The 16,748-nt window shown below is 45.8% G+C and overlaps 2 protein-coding genes across 2 annotated transcripts in view; one reads left to right on the forward strand and one right to left on the reverse strand.

The window, feature by feature from the left end:
• The window catches only part of LOC135389069 (insulin gene enhancer protein ISL-1-like), an 82,191-nt gene extending 76,147 nt beyond the window's left edge, over positions 1-6,044 (forward strand). Inside the window, exon 6 of the mRNA XM_064619034.1 lies at positions 4,116-6,044. Coding sequence (XP_064475104.1) covers positions 4,116-4,283 — 168 coding nt within the window. The 3' untranslated portion in view covers positions 4,284-6,044. The remainder of the gene's footprint in view (positions 1-4,115) is intronic.
• Positions 1-16,748, reverse strand: part of LOC135389067 (S phase cyclin A-associated protein in the endoplasmic reticulum-like) — a 158,171-nt gene that overhangs the window by 20,997 nt on the left and 120,426 nt on the right. Inside the window, exon 29 of the transcript XR_010421566.1 lies at positions 7,355-7,493. The gene's annotated coding sequence lies outside the window, so the exon portion shown is untranslated. The remainder of the gene's footprint in view (positions 1-7,354; positions 7,494-16,748) is intronic.

Genomic DNA, 16,748 nt, shown 5'->3' on the forward strand with positions numbered 1-16,748 from the left:
TGGCTCGCGTCAAAGTTAATTTGAACGACGCTCCAGTCTGCGAATAGGGAAGAGAGCCACCCTTGGCAGCGCCGTTAGTTCTACTAAGCAACACCAGGAATGACGTTCAAGTTAACTCTGATACGAGCTGTACCTGTACAAGCGCGACAGATGACTCTGTTCTCGTGGAATCTGGGTTAATCTACGGCTCGGACGCTTTTTTATACTTTGAACTTTACCTTATCAACGCCCAAACGTGACGTAACGTCTGTGTTTAGGGTTGGAGCCCGAACCATATTTTTCTTTCATATCCAGTCCGATCCAATCCGAACCAAGTTGAACCAACCGTTCTCGGGTATGTACACTCTTAAAAATGAACTTTACCGCATAGCACGCTCCTAGCCAACCACCCACCATATCGAATGATATCCTTATCTGCCCTGATTTGTTGAAAACGGGAGGCGTGGTGCCTATTTTGTAGCTATTGTGTACGTCATAACGACTACAAAATAGGCTCCTCCTCCCATTTTCAACAAATCAGGGGCGAGAGCCGTTTGTTATTGCTTCCACCACAACGCTCCCAAATATCTCCCAGTCACGACCTCATCACTGGTTTGGATATTGACCCAAATTTTTTTGTGACAATTATGAACAGCACAAGTGTCACAAAAAAGGCGTACGCCTCCCGTTTTCAACAAATCAGGGCAGATAACGATATCATTCGAGATGACTGTTGGCTATGAGCGTGCTATGCGGTGAAGTTCATTTCTACGAGTGTAGAGAAGGGTTACACTGCGGTTGCGTTATTGTCATCGACGTCTCCGTAAATTATGATCGACTATTCAAGTCGTGTTCAACTCAAGCGTTTTACGTGCATCCGAAGCCCGATCAACATAAACAAAACTAAAAAAGAGAGAGCGAGAGATAAGAAATAGAGCCTCTATACGAAGTTCCCCCACTGCTCTCTGCCGGAACAATAGTCACGCGATCGAGGCATTCCCCTGTTGTTTGTGTACATAACGAGACAGAATGGAAACCTCCGTACCTGCCAGAGCGACACAGGAAAGTGTCTGCGGTCACCTCGAAACAAACCGACGGATGCCGGAACTGTGTGCGGCACACGAGATATCTAAAAAGGCATTTAAAGGGACAGTCCGTCGGTTGGTTTTGAGAATAGGGCCGTGTTCCATTGTGAGTCACGAGCAGTATCGTATCAGGATGCAAAGTTTCATTCTACATAGACTATACTTATATTTAGTAGTTTCAGAGGGTTGCCGCTGCTTCGCGGACATTACGGACCGCTATAAACTGCGGCTATTTTATTTTAGTCAAACGCGGTGCCCCATTGCTAGGCTAATGTGCCGAGTCACTGTGTCGGGAGAAATTAACGTACACTCTTAAAAATGAACTTCACCGCATTGCACGCTCCTAGCCAACCATCATCTCGAATGATATCGTTATCTGCCCCGATTTGTTGAAAACACGGGGCGTACGCCTTTTCTGTGACAATTATGAACAGCATAAGTGTCACAGAAATGGCGTACGCCCCCCGTTTTCAACAAATCAGGGCAGATAACGATATTATTCTAGATGACGGTTGGCTAGGAACGTGCTGTGAGGTGAAGTTCATTTTTAAGAGTGTAGTAGGTAAAATACGAGAAGCATGAACGGAAGATAATGGGCATTAAAACGGCGCTACCGTTAAAGAGGCGAGAAATAGCAGTCACTTCTTACACCGCGCGCACATACAGAGGCTTCGATACGTAACTATAACCGTTATCCACGAGAAGAAATCGGGACAAAACGCAGACGCAAGTAAGCGTCGCACCCCCCTCCGTCCAAAAGGTGTCTGCTCAGGGTTTGCCACCTCCCAGGCCCTCCTCGACACTTGACGTCTTCTCTGGAGGAGAGAGAGATCTCTCGTCACGTGGAATGCAGAGCCCTTCAAAACTGTCCCTTATCAAATGGGGGCTTCTGTTGGCGACGCTATATAAACTACGGTGACAGAAACGACTCTACTTTGGGCCTCGTAAGTCAAGACCGGAGGCGTCTCTGCGTCCAGACTCGCGAGGTTCCCTCGACTGACAGAGTCCAGACAACCCGTATCGCCTTACCAGCCACCCGCGCCGTTACAGCGTGTAGAAACATTGCTTGTATGCGATGCAATCGCATGCCACGACGCCATTTTGAGGGGTGGAATAGTGGCTTCAAGATTGATTAGGATCGACTGCTGGGATAAAGACGGGGATACCGTTTTCTCTTTCTTTCGACTGGGCTACAAAAAGAAAAAAAAAGCACCGTTTCGGAGAGTTACGTCTTTCATTAAACTCGAGATATCATAAGAGAGGCGCGTTGGTGCTATACGTGGAACACTGTCAACTGGTGTGGTGAACCAATTGGTCGCGTTTCTGATCCCAACTTTCGACGTGTCCAAGATCTTGGACACGTCCGTCAGGTGGAGCCTAGATATGCAGATGGGAGCGACCACTCTGACGTATATGGTCATGATCAAAGATGTCCGTCGCAATGAGGAACCTCCTATCACTACATTCATCCCATGCCGCGTTTACAATCAATGCGACGGAAGCGCATCGTATCCAGTTATCGCATCTCCTTACAGCAATCCCCTCCAGCGGATTGGCTGACATGGCCTGGTGGGAGAGGATTCGCTGCGATAAGTGGATACGGTACGCTTTTGTCACATTCATGTACACTCTTAAAAATGAACTCCACCGCATAGCACGCTTCTAGCCAACCATTATCTCGAATGATATCGTTATCTGCCCTGATTTGTTGAAAACGGGGGGCGTACGCCATTTCTGTGACACTTATGCTGTTCATAATTGTCACAGAAAAGGCGTACGCCCCCTGTTTTCAACAAATCAGGGCAGATAACGATATCATTCGAGATAATGGTTGGCTAGGAGCGTGCTATGCGGTGAAGTTCATTTTTAAGAGTGTACCCGCGACTCTACACTGTTAAAACAGAACTTCACCGCATAGCACGCTCCTAGCCAACCATCATTCCGAATGATATCATTATGTGCATTGATTTGTTCAAAACAGGCAGGAGGCGCCTATCTGGGACAGATTATCTTGTCCCAGATAGGCGCCTCCCCCCTGTTTTGAACAAATCAGGACACAGAATGATATCATTCGGAATGATGGTTGGCTAGGAGCGTGCTATGCGGTGAAGTTCTGTTTTAACAGTGTAGAACACTTGAAAGAAGCTTCTACGGATGGAAATCGAAAGTGACAAAAAAAGAAAAATAAAAAATAAAGAAAAACGTTCGCGAGTGCACCATTTTGTGCCTTCTCGTTGGAATTGAACGTGGAAATATCTGCATGTATAAGAAGCCGCGTAAAATGGGACCTGCCACCCACCGGTACCGCGAAGAGTCTACACGCGTGATGGGAGCCATTTGAGTGATGCTGCTGAGCTACGCGGCTGATGAGCCCATGTCGTGACGCTTCGTACCGCCCCCGTGTTTGCACAGGGACACGCTTTTCCGGAGGAACCTTCGTGGAGGCGCATTCCCTGCTCACGCACATAAGCGATCGAACTCGTTCACCTTTCCAAGGAAATATCTTCGACAGAGTACCTACTCACTGAAATGTCGAAAGATTTCCAACTGCGTGGCACATATATGTCGTCTGTTCCGGCGGTCAAATAATATTCGTATCACTAAAAGAAAAAAAAAAGAAAAAAGAGAGAGAGAACGAAATGCTAAAATGGGTGGTGGTACCAAAGCAGAAGTTACTCGTGTTCAGTGGCGTAACCAGAGAGGAAAAACGAAATCCTCTCCCCCGTAAGAAATTCCGTAAGAACTGAAGATCTGAGCACATCCGGGGTGGTCCATTTCAGAACGAGCACGGACGTGGAGTGCGAGAGTGGAGCCATGTTTGAAATCCAGTCGCATCGTACCCCGCACGCGTAGCTCTAACGCAACAACAAGATATATTATTGAATCCACGTACAACACAAACTCGTACAACCCTTTCAATGCCGATTATAGATAGCATGTGACCGAAAGTACACACTCGCACTATTCTACATTTTTTGTCGTCTTCTCTCTTGCCGCGCGCAGAAACGTCACCGCAGGTGTTAAACCAGCATCTTTCTTGTCTTTTCACAGATGCACGGGTACGACCTAGGCGAAACGCAACACTGCATCGGGGGTCCTCTAGGTCCAGGCGGGGGCTACTTGTGCCACGAAGACACCTTGACAGCGCCTTCGAGCAACATCTCCTCCACACACATCCCGGGGACGCCCTCCGAACTCTCCAGCCCAACTAGCGAATGACGCCAACGGAGGAGGAAGACACGACGCTAAACGCACCGCCGCGCCATGCGGTTCTAGTCGCGGCTCATCAACGTTCCTCGACAAGAACGTTGAGGGTCTTCAAAGTGGCGGCGCTGCGAAGTCACGTGATGCGCTGCCAGCCAGTCCTGGCGCTTCGCTTTGGAACGAAGACTAACAGCTCGTGACGTCACCGGACCACTGCGAGGAGACGTCTCTGATTGGTCGAAATTGAGGAAGAGAACATCTTCGCAAGGTTTTCCCCTGTTTTACGGACCTTGCGAACTGGCATCATGCCAACTTACAGGGCAGCGCTGCTTGTTAGCCGAGAGACCTGTTGCGCAAGAATTATGTGTGTAAATCCAAAATCAATCACTTCTGTGATTCCACGTTTGTTTCTTGAGCTAAATCGATCACTAAAATCCGAGGCATTCACGAGCTCTTCATTAGTCCAAAGTCACTGCTGCAAGCGACGTTGTCAACGAAATGGCGACTCCAAGATGAACTCAAGTCACGCGCTATGCCGGCGACCAATCAGAGCGCTGCCTTCTTAAAAAAGGACTTTCAGCGCACATCCAACAGGTGCATGTTTGTGTGTGCGTGTGTATGTGACTGGCTACACATAAGGACAGGTGACCTGCCACCCTGCGTAAACTGCGTAGAAGTGCAAATCGTTGTGAAACGCGAACACTTCATTATTTAAAAGAAATATTCGCGAGAGAACATCACCAGTTTGTGTGGACTGCTACGCGAGTGTGCATTCTCTTTTGTTTTGGACATGAAGCGGACCAATCCGAATGCGAGAGCGCGGATGACGTCGCAGACGCGAGTGCACATCGGATTGGACAACGCGGCGCTCGCGAATCAACCGCGAAAACGAACGAAGTGTCGTACCTCGAGAAAAAGAAGAAAACATGGTCACTTTCCGTTAGGGTGACATTTGTGTACAGCGGGAGGAAGAGAAAAAAAAAATATCTGCTTATTTACAAACATTAAAGTTGGGGAAAGTACAGCAGATTTCACGTTGTATGAACGAAGCATGTTATTATGCGGACGTGCGTTGAATTTGATTTGAAATTTGCCAGCTGTGACAGTAACTTTTTAACTTTTCGACTGGAGAGTATATATAAAAGCACAAGAACAACAAAATGCGCTGTCCCCACAAATACTTTCACCTATAATTTCTTTGTTCGTTGTCAGTCATTATCCAAACCCCGAGACCAGAAGAAAGAATGTATCAACCTTTGAGTGCTCGCCTTGCGCATGTTTTTTTTTTTTTTTCTTTCCCTAGATTCTGCCGTTTATTTTTATTTCTTCACGAAACTATATCACCAGCTCGACTGCATGTGGCAAGTGTTCAGAGACTGCTCCACAACGGAGAATGATAAGAAAATGAATAAAATCCAGTAGGAAATTCCACGAGTGCAGAACTTATATTTTACTTTTCGATAACTTCTGTATACATCTTCGTAGTATCTTTTTTTTTTTTAAATTGGCTCACGCTTCGGCCTATGTACTGGCGTCAACATGTCCGCAGCATAACCGAACTAGTCGCTCGCTATCCTTTCCGTTTTCGAAATGGCTCCAAATAACTGTGTGTCTCACTGTACAGATGACGGGACCTGTTCTGTTGCCGCCATTTAATGTGCCATAATTCGCTGTGACGCGCCACTGTTGTCATCGGAGTCTTTATTGTTCTATGAACAGTTCTCTAACGCGAAATAAAATAGGACTCGACCGTCGGTACGTGATGTACCGGCGATACATGAAATGTTTGGTGTCTGTTGTGTGATATGCTTCCAAAGGGGTTGGTTCATGTCACGCTACCTCTTCTCTAAGACCCCCCTGTCAACGCACTCTAACCAATGCCTTCTAAACACGCTCCCTCCCTCAGTATAGTGACGGTGTCGTCTACCTCAGCCAATCGATGCAGACGATCGCGTAGAACACGTGTGGCTAACATTGGCTTATGATGGCTCGTTCCCAAGTTTACAACAGCTGAGAGCGTGGCTGTGATTGGATTTTAATAACTACGTCGATCAGGCATTGTTCAGTACAAATGGCGCTGCTGCAGTTCAAGAAGATATACTCGGAACACGGGAGAAGGAAGACAAACAGGCGCCGTTAGAATATTCCAGAGAAACGTAGAGAGTGTGTAAAGTGGCGATACCTACGAAGGTCAACTGAAGATCACATTTATTTTTACCTTTCCCCCATTTTTCCCCCTTTTCGTCTAATAAATAACCCCCTTTTTTTTTCTTCTATCACATCACATCACATCACATCAACGGAAGATGCTTTGCATGCCGCTTTCATGCGCTTCGAGCAGATCTACCCACGAATTCCGAAACTACACTGTTGATGTTGATGTTGATGAAGAAAAATACTAAGGGGAAAATACTACACTGTAAACTTTTTCACTGCAAACCTTGCTTTCATCATGTCTTGGATATCGTAAATGCGTGCTACATGCATATATGCATCGCTACCGATCATCGACCACGTGTAAGTGTCTATACAATACTGTTCAACAATGTTGAGATTTTGAAGTAGTGAATTTTTGGGGAACAGACAACATGCGAGGAAAGACTTCTTGTGCTAAACCGAGCTCCACTATACGCAGTTAAGAAAATTACGTCAAAAAGGGCGTGCGCCATGCACATTATCACACCTTTAGATGTGTCAAAACGGTTTACAGCGTTAACAGCTGCCATTCTGCTTCTACCAGTAAATCTCATTAGTGTTCTCTAACGTCACAAACCGCCCGCTAGAACAAAGTGACCGGACGAATGACAGCTACGGTGCAGCCCCTTGACGGGTCGTCGTTAAATAACCCTCCAGCGCAGCGGGATACCTCGCCGCAATCAAACGCAATACCGACGCCATCCCACCTCGCTACTTGACTGCGTTATTAAATCGTTTGACGCCTTCTGTAGCGCCTACACATCACTTAAGCCCCCGTAACACTTGAGGTGGCTTCAAAGTGTGCCGCACAAAGTAGATAACGTGGCGGGAAGGAAACTTGTAAAAGCAAAAGTGACACGTACACAGCAATGGAGAAAGAGCCTACTTACGCGAGATGTTCCTTCTGGGATAGAGACGATGTCATAATTGGAAGGCGGGTCCACTTCCGTCAGCTTTCTCCATTGTTGTTTGATTTCTTTCGCAGTTTCTCACCACAAACAGCTGTCAAAATGGAGCTCGGAGAAGCATCTGAAAGTAGGCACAGCTTGTGATCGCCAGTAGCGTCGGTACCTTTTGCGAACGATCAAGTTTTGGAAGGTAATGATGCGAGTATGTCAGGAACGCAAAGCGCATAGAAGGTTACCCGTAAACAATGACTAAACTGTGGTCAGAGAAACGAAAAAGAAAAATTGACGCCGGTGACATTCTGCATCCTTTATACGCGTATCGAGGAAGCCAAGGTCAGGAGAAACGGTGAAAGCAGTCACGTACAAGGTACCGTTGGGAAAGGAGTCAAAATACGGTACTAAATACTTAAGGCAGATGATAACTAAGACACACTGCAAATGCTGGGAAATGAAAGTACTTCAAAAATAATGAACAGGCATTTAAAGTTGTTGAGCCTAACATAAATTACTGTTTCGTTTTAAGCCTACCTAGGAGGACATATCGGCACGTGGTAATAATTGCGTCCCAGAATGTCCAGACTGTCGGCCCTGTTTTGTTTATTTGAAAAATAGTCATCTTGTGCAAACGTCGCATACACTGGACCGATGAACTATTATCCTTCTTGGTAGTGCTTTAAAACAGTTACTGCATTGAATAGAAATACGGACAACAGAGTACTCGAAATAGGGTACAAATAACCTTCGGAAGTATCGAGTATCGAGATACAAACAAAATTTAAAATATAGTATCTTCAGTACAGTACACAAGGTACGTAACAGTCTGAGTGAAAGACAGTCGGTCCCGCTTTGATGCTTGTCTTATCCGCCGGACCCTGCTACTCCAGCAGGAATTTAGCCAGAAGAAGGAACCTCATTGAAATAGTAAGGAAACAACAGCGCTAGTGTTAAAGTGATGAATCGTTTTGTTACGTTGCCAGACAATTTGCTTCAGACGGGCAAAATTAGCTAGACGTGCTAACATCTCCCCATTCTTCGCCGTAATCTAACACGTGGACAGACTACTGTGGCGACCACCCCAAATTATTATTACTTTCACCCTCACCGTTATTATTTCCGTATCATCGAATAATAGAAGCTGGTGTCATAATGACCTAATAGTATGCATAAAACATCGGTTGGCTTTTCTCGTGATACATCAAGTCAGCATTTACCATTTAATGGATCACACGTTCAACCTTGCACAATTTCTAGGAACCAACATTACAAACTGCCCGACACTCCATCCCTATGGTCAAAGATTGCCTATCTTTCCCCTAATGCGAGCTTCGATCTGCTATCTACATATTTCGTAATCAATATCGCAGTATAAGCCAATGAAGACAGCCTTAATGACGCCAACAAAGCCCACGAGCGCGACGACAGTCCAGAACAGTATCCAAGAGTCAGCCGAAAAAACCATTTACGATATTTGCCTTAATGACGGATTGGTCGGAGCTATTTGCTCTCGTTGAAACTCTTTTGATAATGCTTTTGTAAGGAGACTGTGGTTGAGCAAACACTTGGGACGACGGTTGATATCGCGGTCGATACATATTTGACTGCAATACAAACACCATATTACTGCCAGTATTATTTACGGTTTACGGTGCTTATAATAGACGGGCTGCTGATGGATTCTTTTAGCAGACGCGTCGATAATAGGGTCGGGGCACTTTCAGGTGTCGATACAAAAGGGTAGTATAGCAGTAGAAGAACAAAAACAAAATGCAGTAGAGAACATTAGGAACAAACGCGTGAGTGGCCAGTTTTGGTAAGTTCGGGAAAAAAGTGAACAACCAACAACACCACCAATAAATGGTGACGATGAGATGGGGTGTTTCACCGCGGTGGTGCGGTACCCTACCCCATTGCACGTGGAACATTATGTGAAGATGACGAAGGAAGGATGAAAACACAAGAAAGAACTAGAGCGTCTGGAGCAATGCAGTGGACGGGAGGAAGTCCATGAACAGGTGTAGAACCCGACGAGGGAGCACAGGATCTTCATAGGGGCCAATGAGTGCAGCTAAATTGAGCGGCCTCTTGCTGATACGGGCAAGCTCATCACACAGTATCCGCCTTTGCGGGCAGTAGAGTGAACATGCCATAAGAATGTGCTGGGTGGTCGCCACGACACCGCAGGTGGAACAGAGGCTGGTGTCACAGCATCTGATCGTGCACTTGAATTGCGGGGTGAAAGCCACGTTGAGCCGGAGTCTACGCAAGGAGGGAGGTAAAACGGGTTACCATTGATATACGGCGCGGTCATTTTCCTTCTCACTGCTGCGTTGCATTATGGGAGACGGGCATCGTTGAATCGCGGCATTCTGTGGCTTTTTTCTTGCCCCCATTTCACACTTTGACGAATAAGTAATACGAACTGGTAGCGACGTGCTTGTCTGAAATCTTCATTCACGGGTACTATACGGCAGCCCATAACGGCTTAGCCGCCCCAGAAGGAGCAGTATACCATTATTGTGTTTCAGGGTGTGTGAGCGTACACGGAAGAGACAATCTTGCAACAGCTGGAGATTTCAGACAGGGTTAAACCGCGAGCTGTGGATTTCGGACAAGAATGTCGCAAGCAGTACGTATATATAAAGGGCGTTTTTTTAAAAATAATTTACAAAATTTTATTTAGAAAACGTGAGAGCAGCGTAAATAAGGCTTTAAGGTTGGGTTATATGGACAGGGGCACATTTTCCCGAAGATGGTATGTAACTATACGAGATGACTAATTACCTAAATTCATTAATTAGCTCATTAACTAGAGGATTTCGGACAAAAACGTGATAGCAGAACGGGAAACAATCCTCGTTGAAAGCTATTCTATCTTTTAAAAATCCTGGAACGAGCGCGTGCTGTGAAATATCCATCGCTGAATTTCGCCGAAACCAAAACCGCGCGCCTCACGAGCGCATCACATTCGGCGACGGAGGCCTATCTGGGCTGGACAGTGATCGATCGGGCCACCAGATCAGCACCTACGCCAATTATCTCCAATGTGTGTTTCAGAATTTTTAAAAATCGGAATGGCTTTCAACGACGATTATCTCCCGTTTTGCTATCTCGCGTTTGCCCGAGGTCCCCTAATTAAAGAATTAATTAATGAATTTTAGGTAATTCGACATCTAGCAGTTACATGCTATCTTAGAGAGCATGCACGACTTTCCGAAAATTCAACTGCAAAAACGACATGTACGCTGCTCTCGTAGCTTCTTCATAAAAAAAATCTGCAAATGATTAAGAAAGAAAGAGAAAAAAAAACGCCCATAGTTGGTATTTCCTTGTGTTCTGGATGAATCACTGTCTTAGCAACAAACAAATTCGCGAGGGTTAGCAGAGAAATGTTAAAATGTCAATTGTTTTTTTTTTTTTGAACGATTTGTCGAAGTAATTTTTGTACGAATTTTATAAGCGTCTCCTTCCAGGGTATAACTGCCAAGCTGCCATTTCATCTCACTACAAATGTACTTTCAGGGCCCCCGTGTACACAGAAATGACTTTGAAAAGGATCGACGGCTGAATGGCGTACAATAAACAGCTTGGGCAGACAGAATAAACGTGGTTGTCCACCTCGAGGGGTCACTGTTGAGTCAGGTGGTCGGCCCTGTATGCGAGAGGGTAGTTCAAACGCCCACAACAAACAGACGACAATGAAAGGGGAATTTCATGAAGTGAAGGGTAAAGAGACATATTTTTGAGAAGGAATGTCGAGAGTTTGAGTAAACGCGGAAGGCGAAACGGCTTTTTTTTTTTCGATGGAAGTGAAGATGGTAGGAGCTGTAATTGGTGGCTGTAAGATGTGACGGAAAGGGCACACAGGATGTAGAAGTGGAGGTGATCACGTGACACGAGTGGAGTGCCTTGTTATGGGTGCAACTTGTGTATCTGAACAGCACATATGACGACGATTGTATAGGCGTACGAAGGGTTACACAGTAACCCAGTCTATTGCTAATGTTTTCAGGTGCACACTCAATACGTGTTGCCACCAGCTGGTATAGCCAAGGTCGTGCTCAAGACTGCACTCTAAGAAAAAAAGGAGTAAAACGGGAAGTAATTGCAGCTTCTACTCCTCTAGTCTGCAATTACTCCCCATTTTAGTCCCCTAACCCGACGTTTAGTCCCGACATTTACTCCCCAGAACTGCAAATTGTCACTAAACTTCGCGAATGGTCTCTGAATGCAACAGTCTACGTAAATATGTGCCCTTGGTCAATTTGAACAACATACGGCTGTATAACTCAGACAACGTAGCAATTTTCCAGCCACACAGAGTACGAAACAGTTAGCGCATCTTTCTTCGCAAATAGTGCCCTAGTATGTCGCAAGATTTTATATCACTCGATATATCACGGTTGACGCTTTGCTTCAAAGTATTTTCATGCATGCGCACCAATTATGTACCTGGGACTCTTACAACAGGGCTTGAAATGCAGTCTCCACTCTGTGACATTCATTTACTCCCGAAAGGGACTATTTTTTCTGGCAATGCATTTAGTCCCCAAAAGGAGTAAAAGTACTCTTTTTTTTTTTCTTAGAGTGTGGTAGGTGGTGCATCCGAATCCTACCACGGGCTGTGCTGTCTGAGGTTTTCCCTGGGTTTTCCGAAGACTTTCCAGACGAATTTTCGGCACAGTTCCCATGAAGTCGGCCCAGGGCGCATACTAACCCCCTGTCCCCCACTCCATCCTGCTGTCCTCTCTCCATCTGTCCACATCTGTACGCAGCTCATAGTCACAGTTGCTTCGCGGCGCTAAAATATATATATATATATATATATATACGTGGTGATACAATGAAGGTCAGTGACAAATGTCGTCCTTTTCATCTTCTTCATATTTTTTTAACAGTACCCGAATTTTAGTCTTTCTCTTTGTAAATGACATCGCAGTCGTGCTCAACCTATAGGCATGCGGTAACTCTAGGAGCAGTCCAGATGTGGATGTTGACGTTGATGAAGAAAAAATACCAGGGGGAGGTTGAATTCGTCACACGACAAATTCGGCTACTCCCATAAACAGACCCCCCTCCCCCCATACACACAGGTGAAATATATATATTCTATTCTATATTCTATATTATATATATATTCTATATTCTTCTAGAACATTTCCTAGTTACGATGCACCGTGCAGTAAAGAACTTGCCAAGCACTGAAACCGTAATGTAAATAAACGTCATGTTAATAATAATAATTGGGTGTTTACGTCGCGAGACAACTGTAAACGTCATGTACCTCGCTTATTTTCGCCCAGCGTTGCAGTCCTGGATAAAGGGCAATGCAGATAACGCTGTTCTCAGCTTGAACACGACCTTGGTACACGCACTGAGGCAACATGCGCCGATGCCTAATTTTTCGCCGATTTCTAATTTTTCGAATGCCTAATTAATTTCTAATTTTCTTTCTTTAATTCCACGCGAATTCCACGCGGAAAGATAGGTGACGAGGGAAAAGTTTGAAATGGTATAAGAGTCGCTTGATATGTCCCACATCAGAACCAACAATCATCATCATCAAATAAAGCTGTAAAGTTGTTGTTGTTTGTTTTAAATACGGTTGTATTTCTATTGCCCGCTGTCGACGTTTCAACCTATTTACGAACTAGGTATACGAAGTGTAATTAATGGCATTTCCACGTTAGATCTTCGTTCTCGTTCGACCCTCGCTCTACCATCTGCTTCGCTTTTCGGTCCCGGGCTGCAGAGAAAGAATGGTGTCGCTGCAGATGTGTCCAAGGCGCTCACATTGGATATGATGAGCGAGCTGTATACAGGCTTTACTCCTGTTTTTACGGACGGCTCGTCCACAAAAACCAGCTCCGCACGCGCCTATGTTATTCCATCCGAAGACATAACTGGTATCTTCCGTTTCTCGCATCCGACGTTGTCAACATGTGCTGAAGCGCATGCTTTTTGCTCTTTGCCATGCGCAAGATCCTGAAGTGTTCAGTTGGACAATGGGTTTTCTACACGGACTCGAAGACTGCATGCTCTCCAATGCCTCACAACAATGGGCATTCCCGGTCCTCTCATGTCCATTGTTGCTGACGTGCTTGAATCTTACAAGAAGCTGCTGGACCTGGGCCACAGCGTAGTATTACAGTGGGTGCCTGGTCATGTTGGCATACCCGGCAATGAAGAGGCTGACCGGGCTGCCCTACGGGGTCATCAGATACTTTCCGCCCACTCTATCATCTTGCCCAAAGGTGACCGTACGGTACCGTACCGTACCGTACCAGTACCGTTCATATATGCACCAAGGTCTCCGTCACCTTTGGGATTTCCTGTCATCAACAGGCCTCTCCACCCTGCTTTGATGACCGGAATCCTCATCTCCATCATCATCTCCCATTACTACAAATGGCACAGGGGCAGCGCCCAGACTGTTGGCCGGCATCAGTCCCATCTCATCATCGTATCTTTATGTGTGTGTGTCGTTTTCGAAGTATATACTGTTGAGATATCTGTTGGACTTTCGCGATATCGAAAACGTGGTTTACGTACACGACCTTCTCGAACATCGACCTGTCGCTGAGAGGCATTGCAAATCGAAAGTGATCCTTCACTCGTAGGTCATAACAGAAAGTAGGACAAGCGTTCCATTAGATGCAGCCTAAAAGCCTCGGTGTTGTCACTCTTAAAGTTCGGACCCTCGAAACACAGTCGTTCCCACGCGTGACGACGCAACTCACTCTGCACTGCACCACTCAAAGGCACGCACCGTTGTTTTGAATTTCCCAAATCGACCGAATGGATCACGAATCCCTCATCAGTAAACACATACCGAAACGCATTTCCGAAGCTTAAAAGCTGCCTCGACGCACCGATACGTTGAACTACACCCACTATACTTGAAGCTCGTGCACGCGTATTTTTCGAAGCTAGAACGAAGTGCACTTGAAAGAAAACGAACGGCACGGAAAAACAGAACGCAGACGACACGCTACGAACCCAACAAGCGACACGCGCGCCCTCCGACGGGAGTGGAAAAACACGGAAAATATTTTTTTGACAACTCGCGAAGATACGACGACTGATAGCATGCTCTTTTCCTCGCAGGACAGAAGAGCGACCGCATCTAACCCACTTTCGCTCGGGTGTTTTTAAATTTTGCCCGTTTCTGCGTGCGACTACTGTTTCTATGGCAGCAGCAGCACTTAACGGCATCGTCTGCCATGCCCACGCTACCCAGGCGAACGCTTTCGAAGAGATGTACACATAGAAAGACGCCGAGGCAGCACGCGTTGGCCGTCGCTTGATGATTGATTGTGATTGGCTGGGGCGCCCGAAGCTTTTAGACGCGGGAGAAGTAGGCCTAAGTAGAGCATGTTTCACTGGCTGGCCGAAGCAACCAACGATTTGTCTTGCGCAGTATGGTAGGGGGCCCGTAGCTGGCTAGATAAGAAGCCTGGGATGCGATTCTCCTTTATTGTCGGTACCGCCGAGGGTCGCGAAAAGTGTCAGACGTTTGCGACGGCTTAGAAAATGGATTGAATGTGGCGATTAAAAGGGTTGCGCGCAGAGTGTAGTAACAAGTGTTTTCTTCTTCCTTCCTCGTCTTAGCAGACTAGGCAACATCTTACACAGCAGAGCACAAGAGACATCTGACAAAATACCGAAGTGCAATACCGAAAACAGTGAGGGAAAATAAAAAGACAATGACGCGGAAGAATAGATATTTCATTGTCTGTGTCCGGAAGGCGCATGATCAGCAATGAGCTGCGTATTCACACACCAAACGTAATGAACCATACGAACAAAAACGACAGTGATACCGATCACACGATATTCCTCCGATTAGCGATGGATTGTCTAAAGTAAGCCAATTGGCCAGATGGTTCTAACTACGGCAAGGAGCTCCAGCAGCACCACCAGTTCTAATGGAGTTGATGTAAGGGACAACGTTTTCCTGCCTCTCAGCAAAAACAGGTAATGACCGACGTGGTTGACGCAGGGCGGAATGACAGAAGTTGGACTTTGGACAATGCCGGGAATATACGATGTTTCCACCCAGCGTGCGAAAATTAGCGACACGATTGCGTGTATATAGGATCGCTCCAGAATACATCGTTAATGATGACTGACTATCCGGCAATGTGAACGTAGCTCGGGCGCTCGGGCTCATAGCAATGTTCGCACGGAAGGAACTCTGAAAAAAAAAAAAAAAAAAAAAAAAGAAGGAGGAGGAGAAGGCGAAAAGGAAGGAACTAAGACAACAACGCATAAAACAAGGAGGATGAGACAAAAACAAAGCCCCAGATTCCATCGACAAATGCGTCGGGTACCGCTCGGAGTCACTCGCTATTCCTGAAAAAAGAAAAGAAAAAAAGAAACCCAGAGAAGGAAATGTGTTTTTGGCGCCTGTATCGACCGACGCCATCTTGCTAGTCTTTTCTGCAGCGCTCCAGCGAAAGTTTTCGATCCACCATGGAATATACATATATGTGCCTGTGTTTTTTCTTTTATTCCTCACGTTTCTTCTATATGGGTGTTTTCTCGTCCTTCTACTTCTTGCGTTTTCTATCCACGCGGTACAAGGACAAGTTGGGAAATACGCGAGAACAAAAAAAGAGGGCGCAGGGAGCGGGCTTTCGGCCAATCAGGGGCGAGCTTTTCTTCTCTCTGCACTGTCCAATGAGGGGAAGGGTACGGATAGGATGATTTTTTGTTGTTGTTGTTCGTGTTCATTTCGTTCCTTTTTCTCTCGTTCTTTATTAACTTGTTCCTTTATTTATTTTTGCGACACAGCGTGCCGTTGGTTCGTGTAGTTGCAGGGATCTTGCAGCAGCAGTGTCTGCTTGGTTTGAAACATTGATAAAAGATCGCGAAAGTATGGACTATACTCAGTAGGGGGAGAGAAGCCCTTGGTCATTTCAGAGGAAGTAGGTGAACATTCTTCTTCTTCATTTTCTTTCTTTTTTGCGTGTGCATGCCGCCTTTTGCTAATGCACCGTCGGCTCGTAAATCGATCTCTATTTATGTCAAGTCTATCAATAAAAATAATAATCGCGAGTAAATAAGGGGAAATGAAAATAATAAGCCGACACGCGCGATAAAAAAAAAAGTAGTTTCGATGTCCTAATTATTTTGCATCATAGCGCATCAAACTATGTCGGGCTATTAATTAAAATGACGCTGGGAAGAATAATGAACCTGTCCTGATGTACCGTAGTTCCTTTTTCGTACCAAAGTATATCCAATAAATACTGATAAAGTTAACAAATTGTCTAACCAGTAGAATAAGCGGGGGGGGGGGGGGTGTCGAGGTAGCTTGCCGTTGTTGGCCGCAGTAGAATAAGCAGTTCCATGACTCACGAGACGTAGGCGAATA

This window comes from Ornithodoros turicata, chromosome 3 (assembly GCF_037126465.1).
Source record: "Ornithodoros turicata isolate Travis chromosome 3, ASM3712646v1, whole genome shotgun sequence".
In the NCBI taxonomy this organism is placed as follows: domain Eukaryota; kingdom Metazoa; phylum Arthropoda; class Arachnida; order Ixodida; family Argasidae; genus Ornithodoros; species Ornithodoros turicata.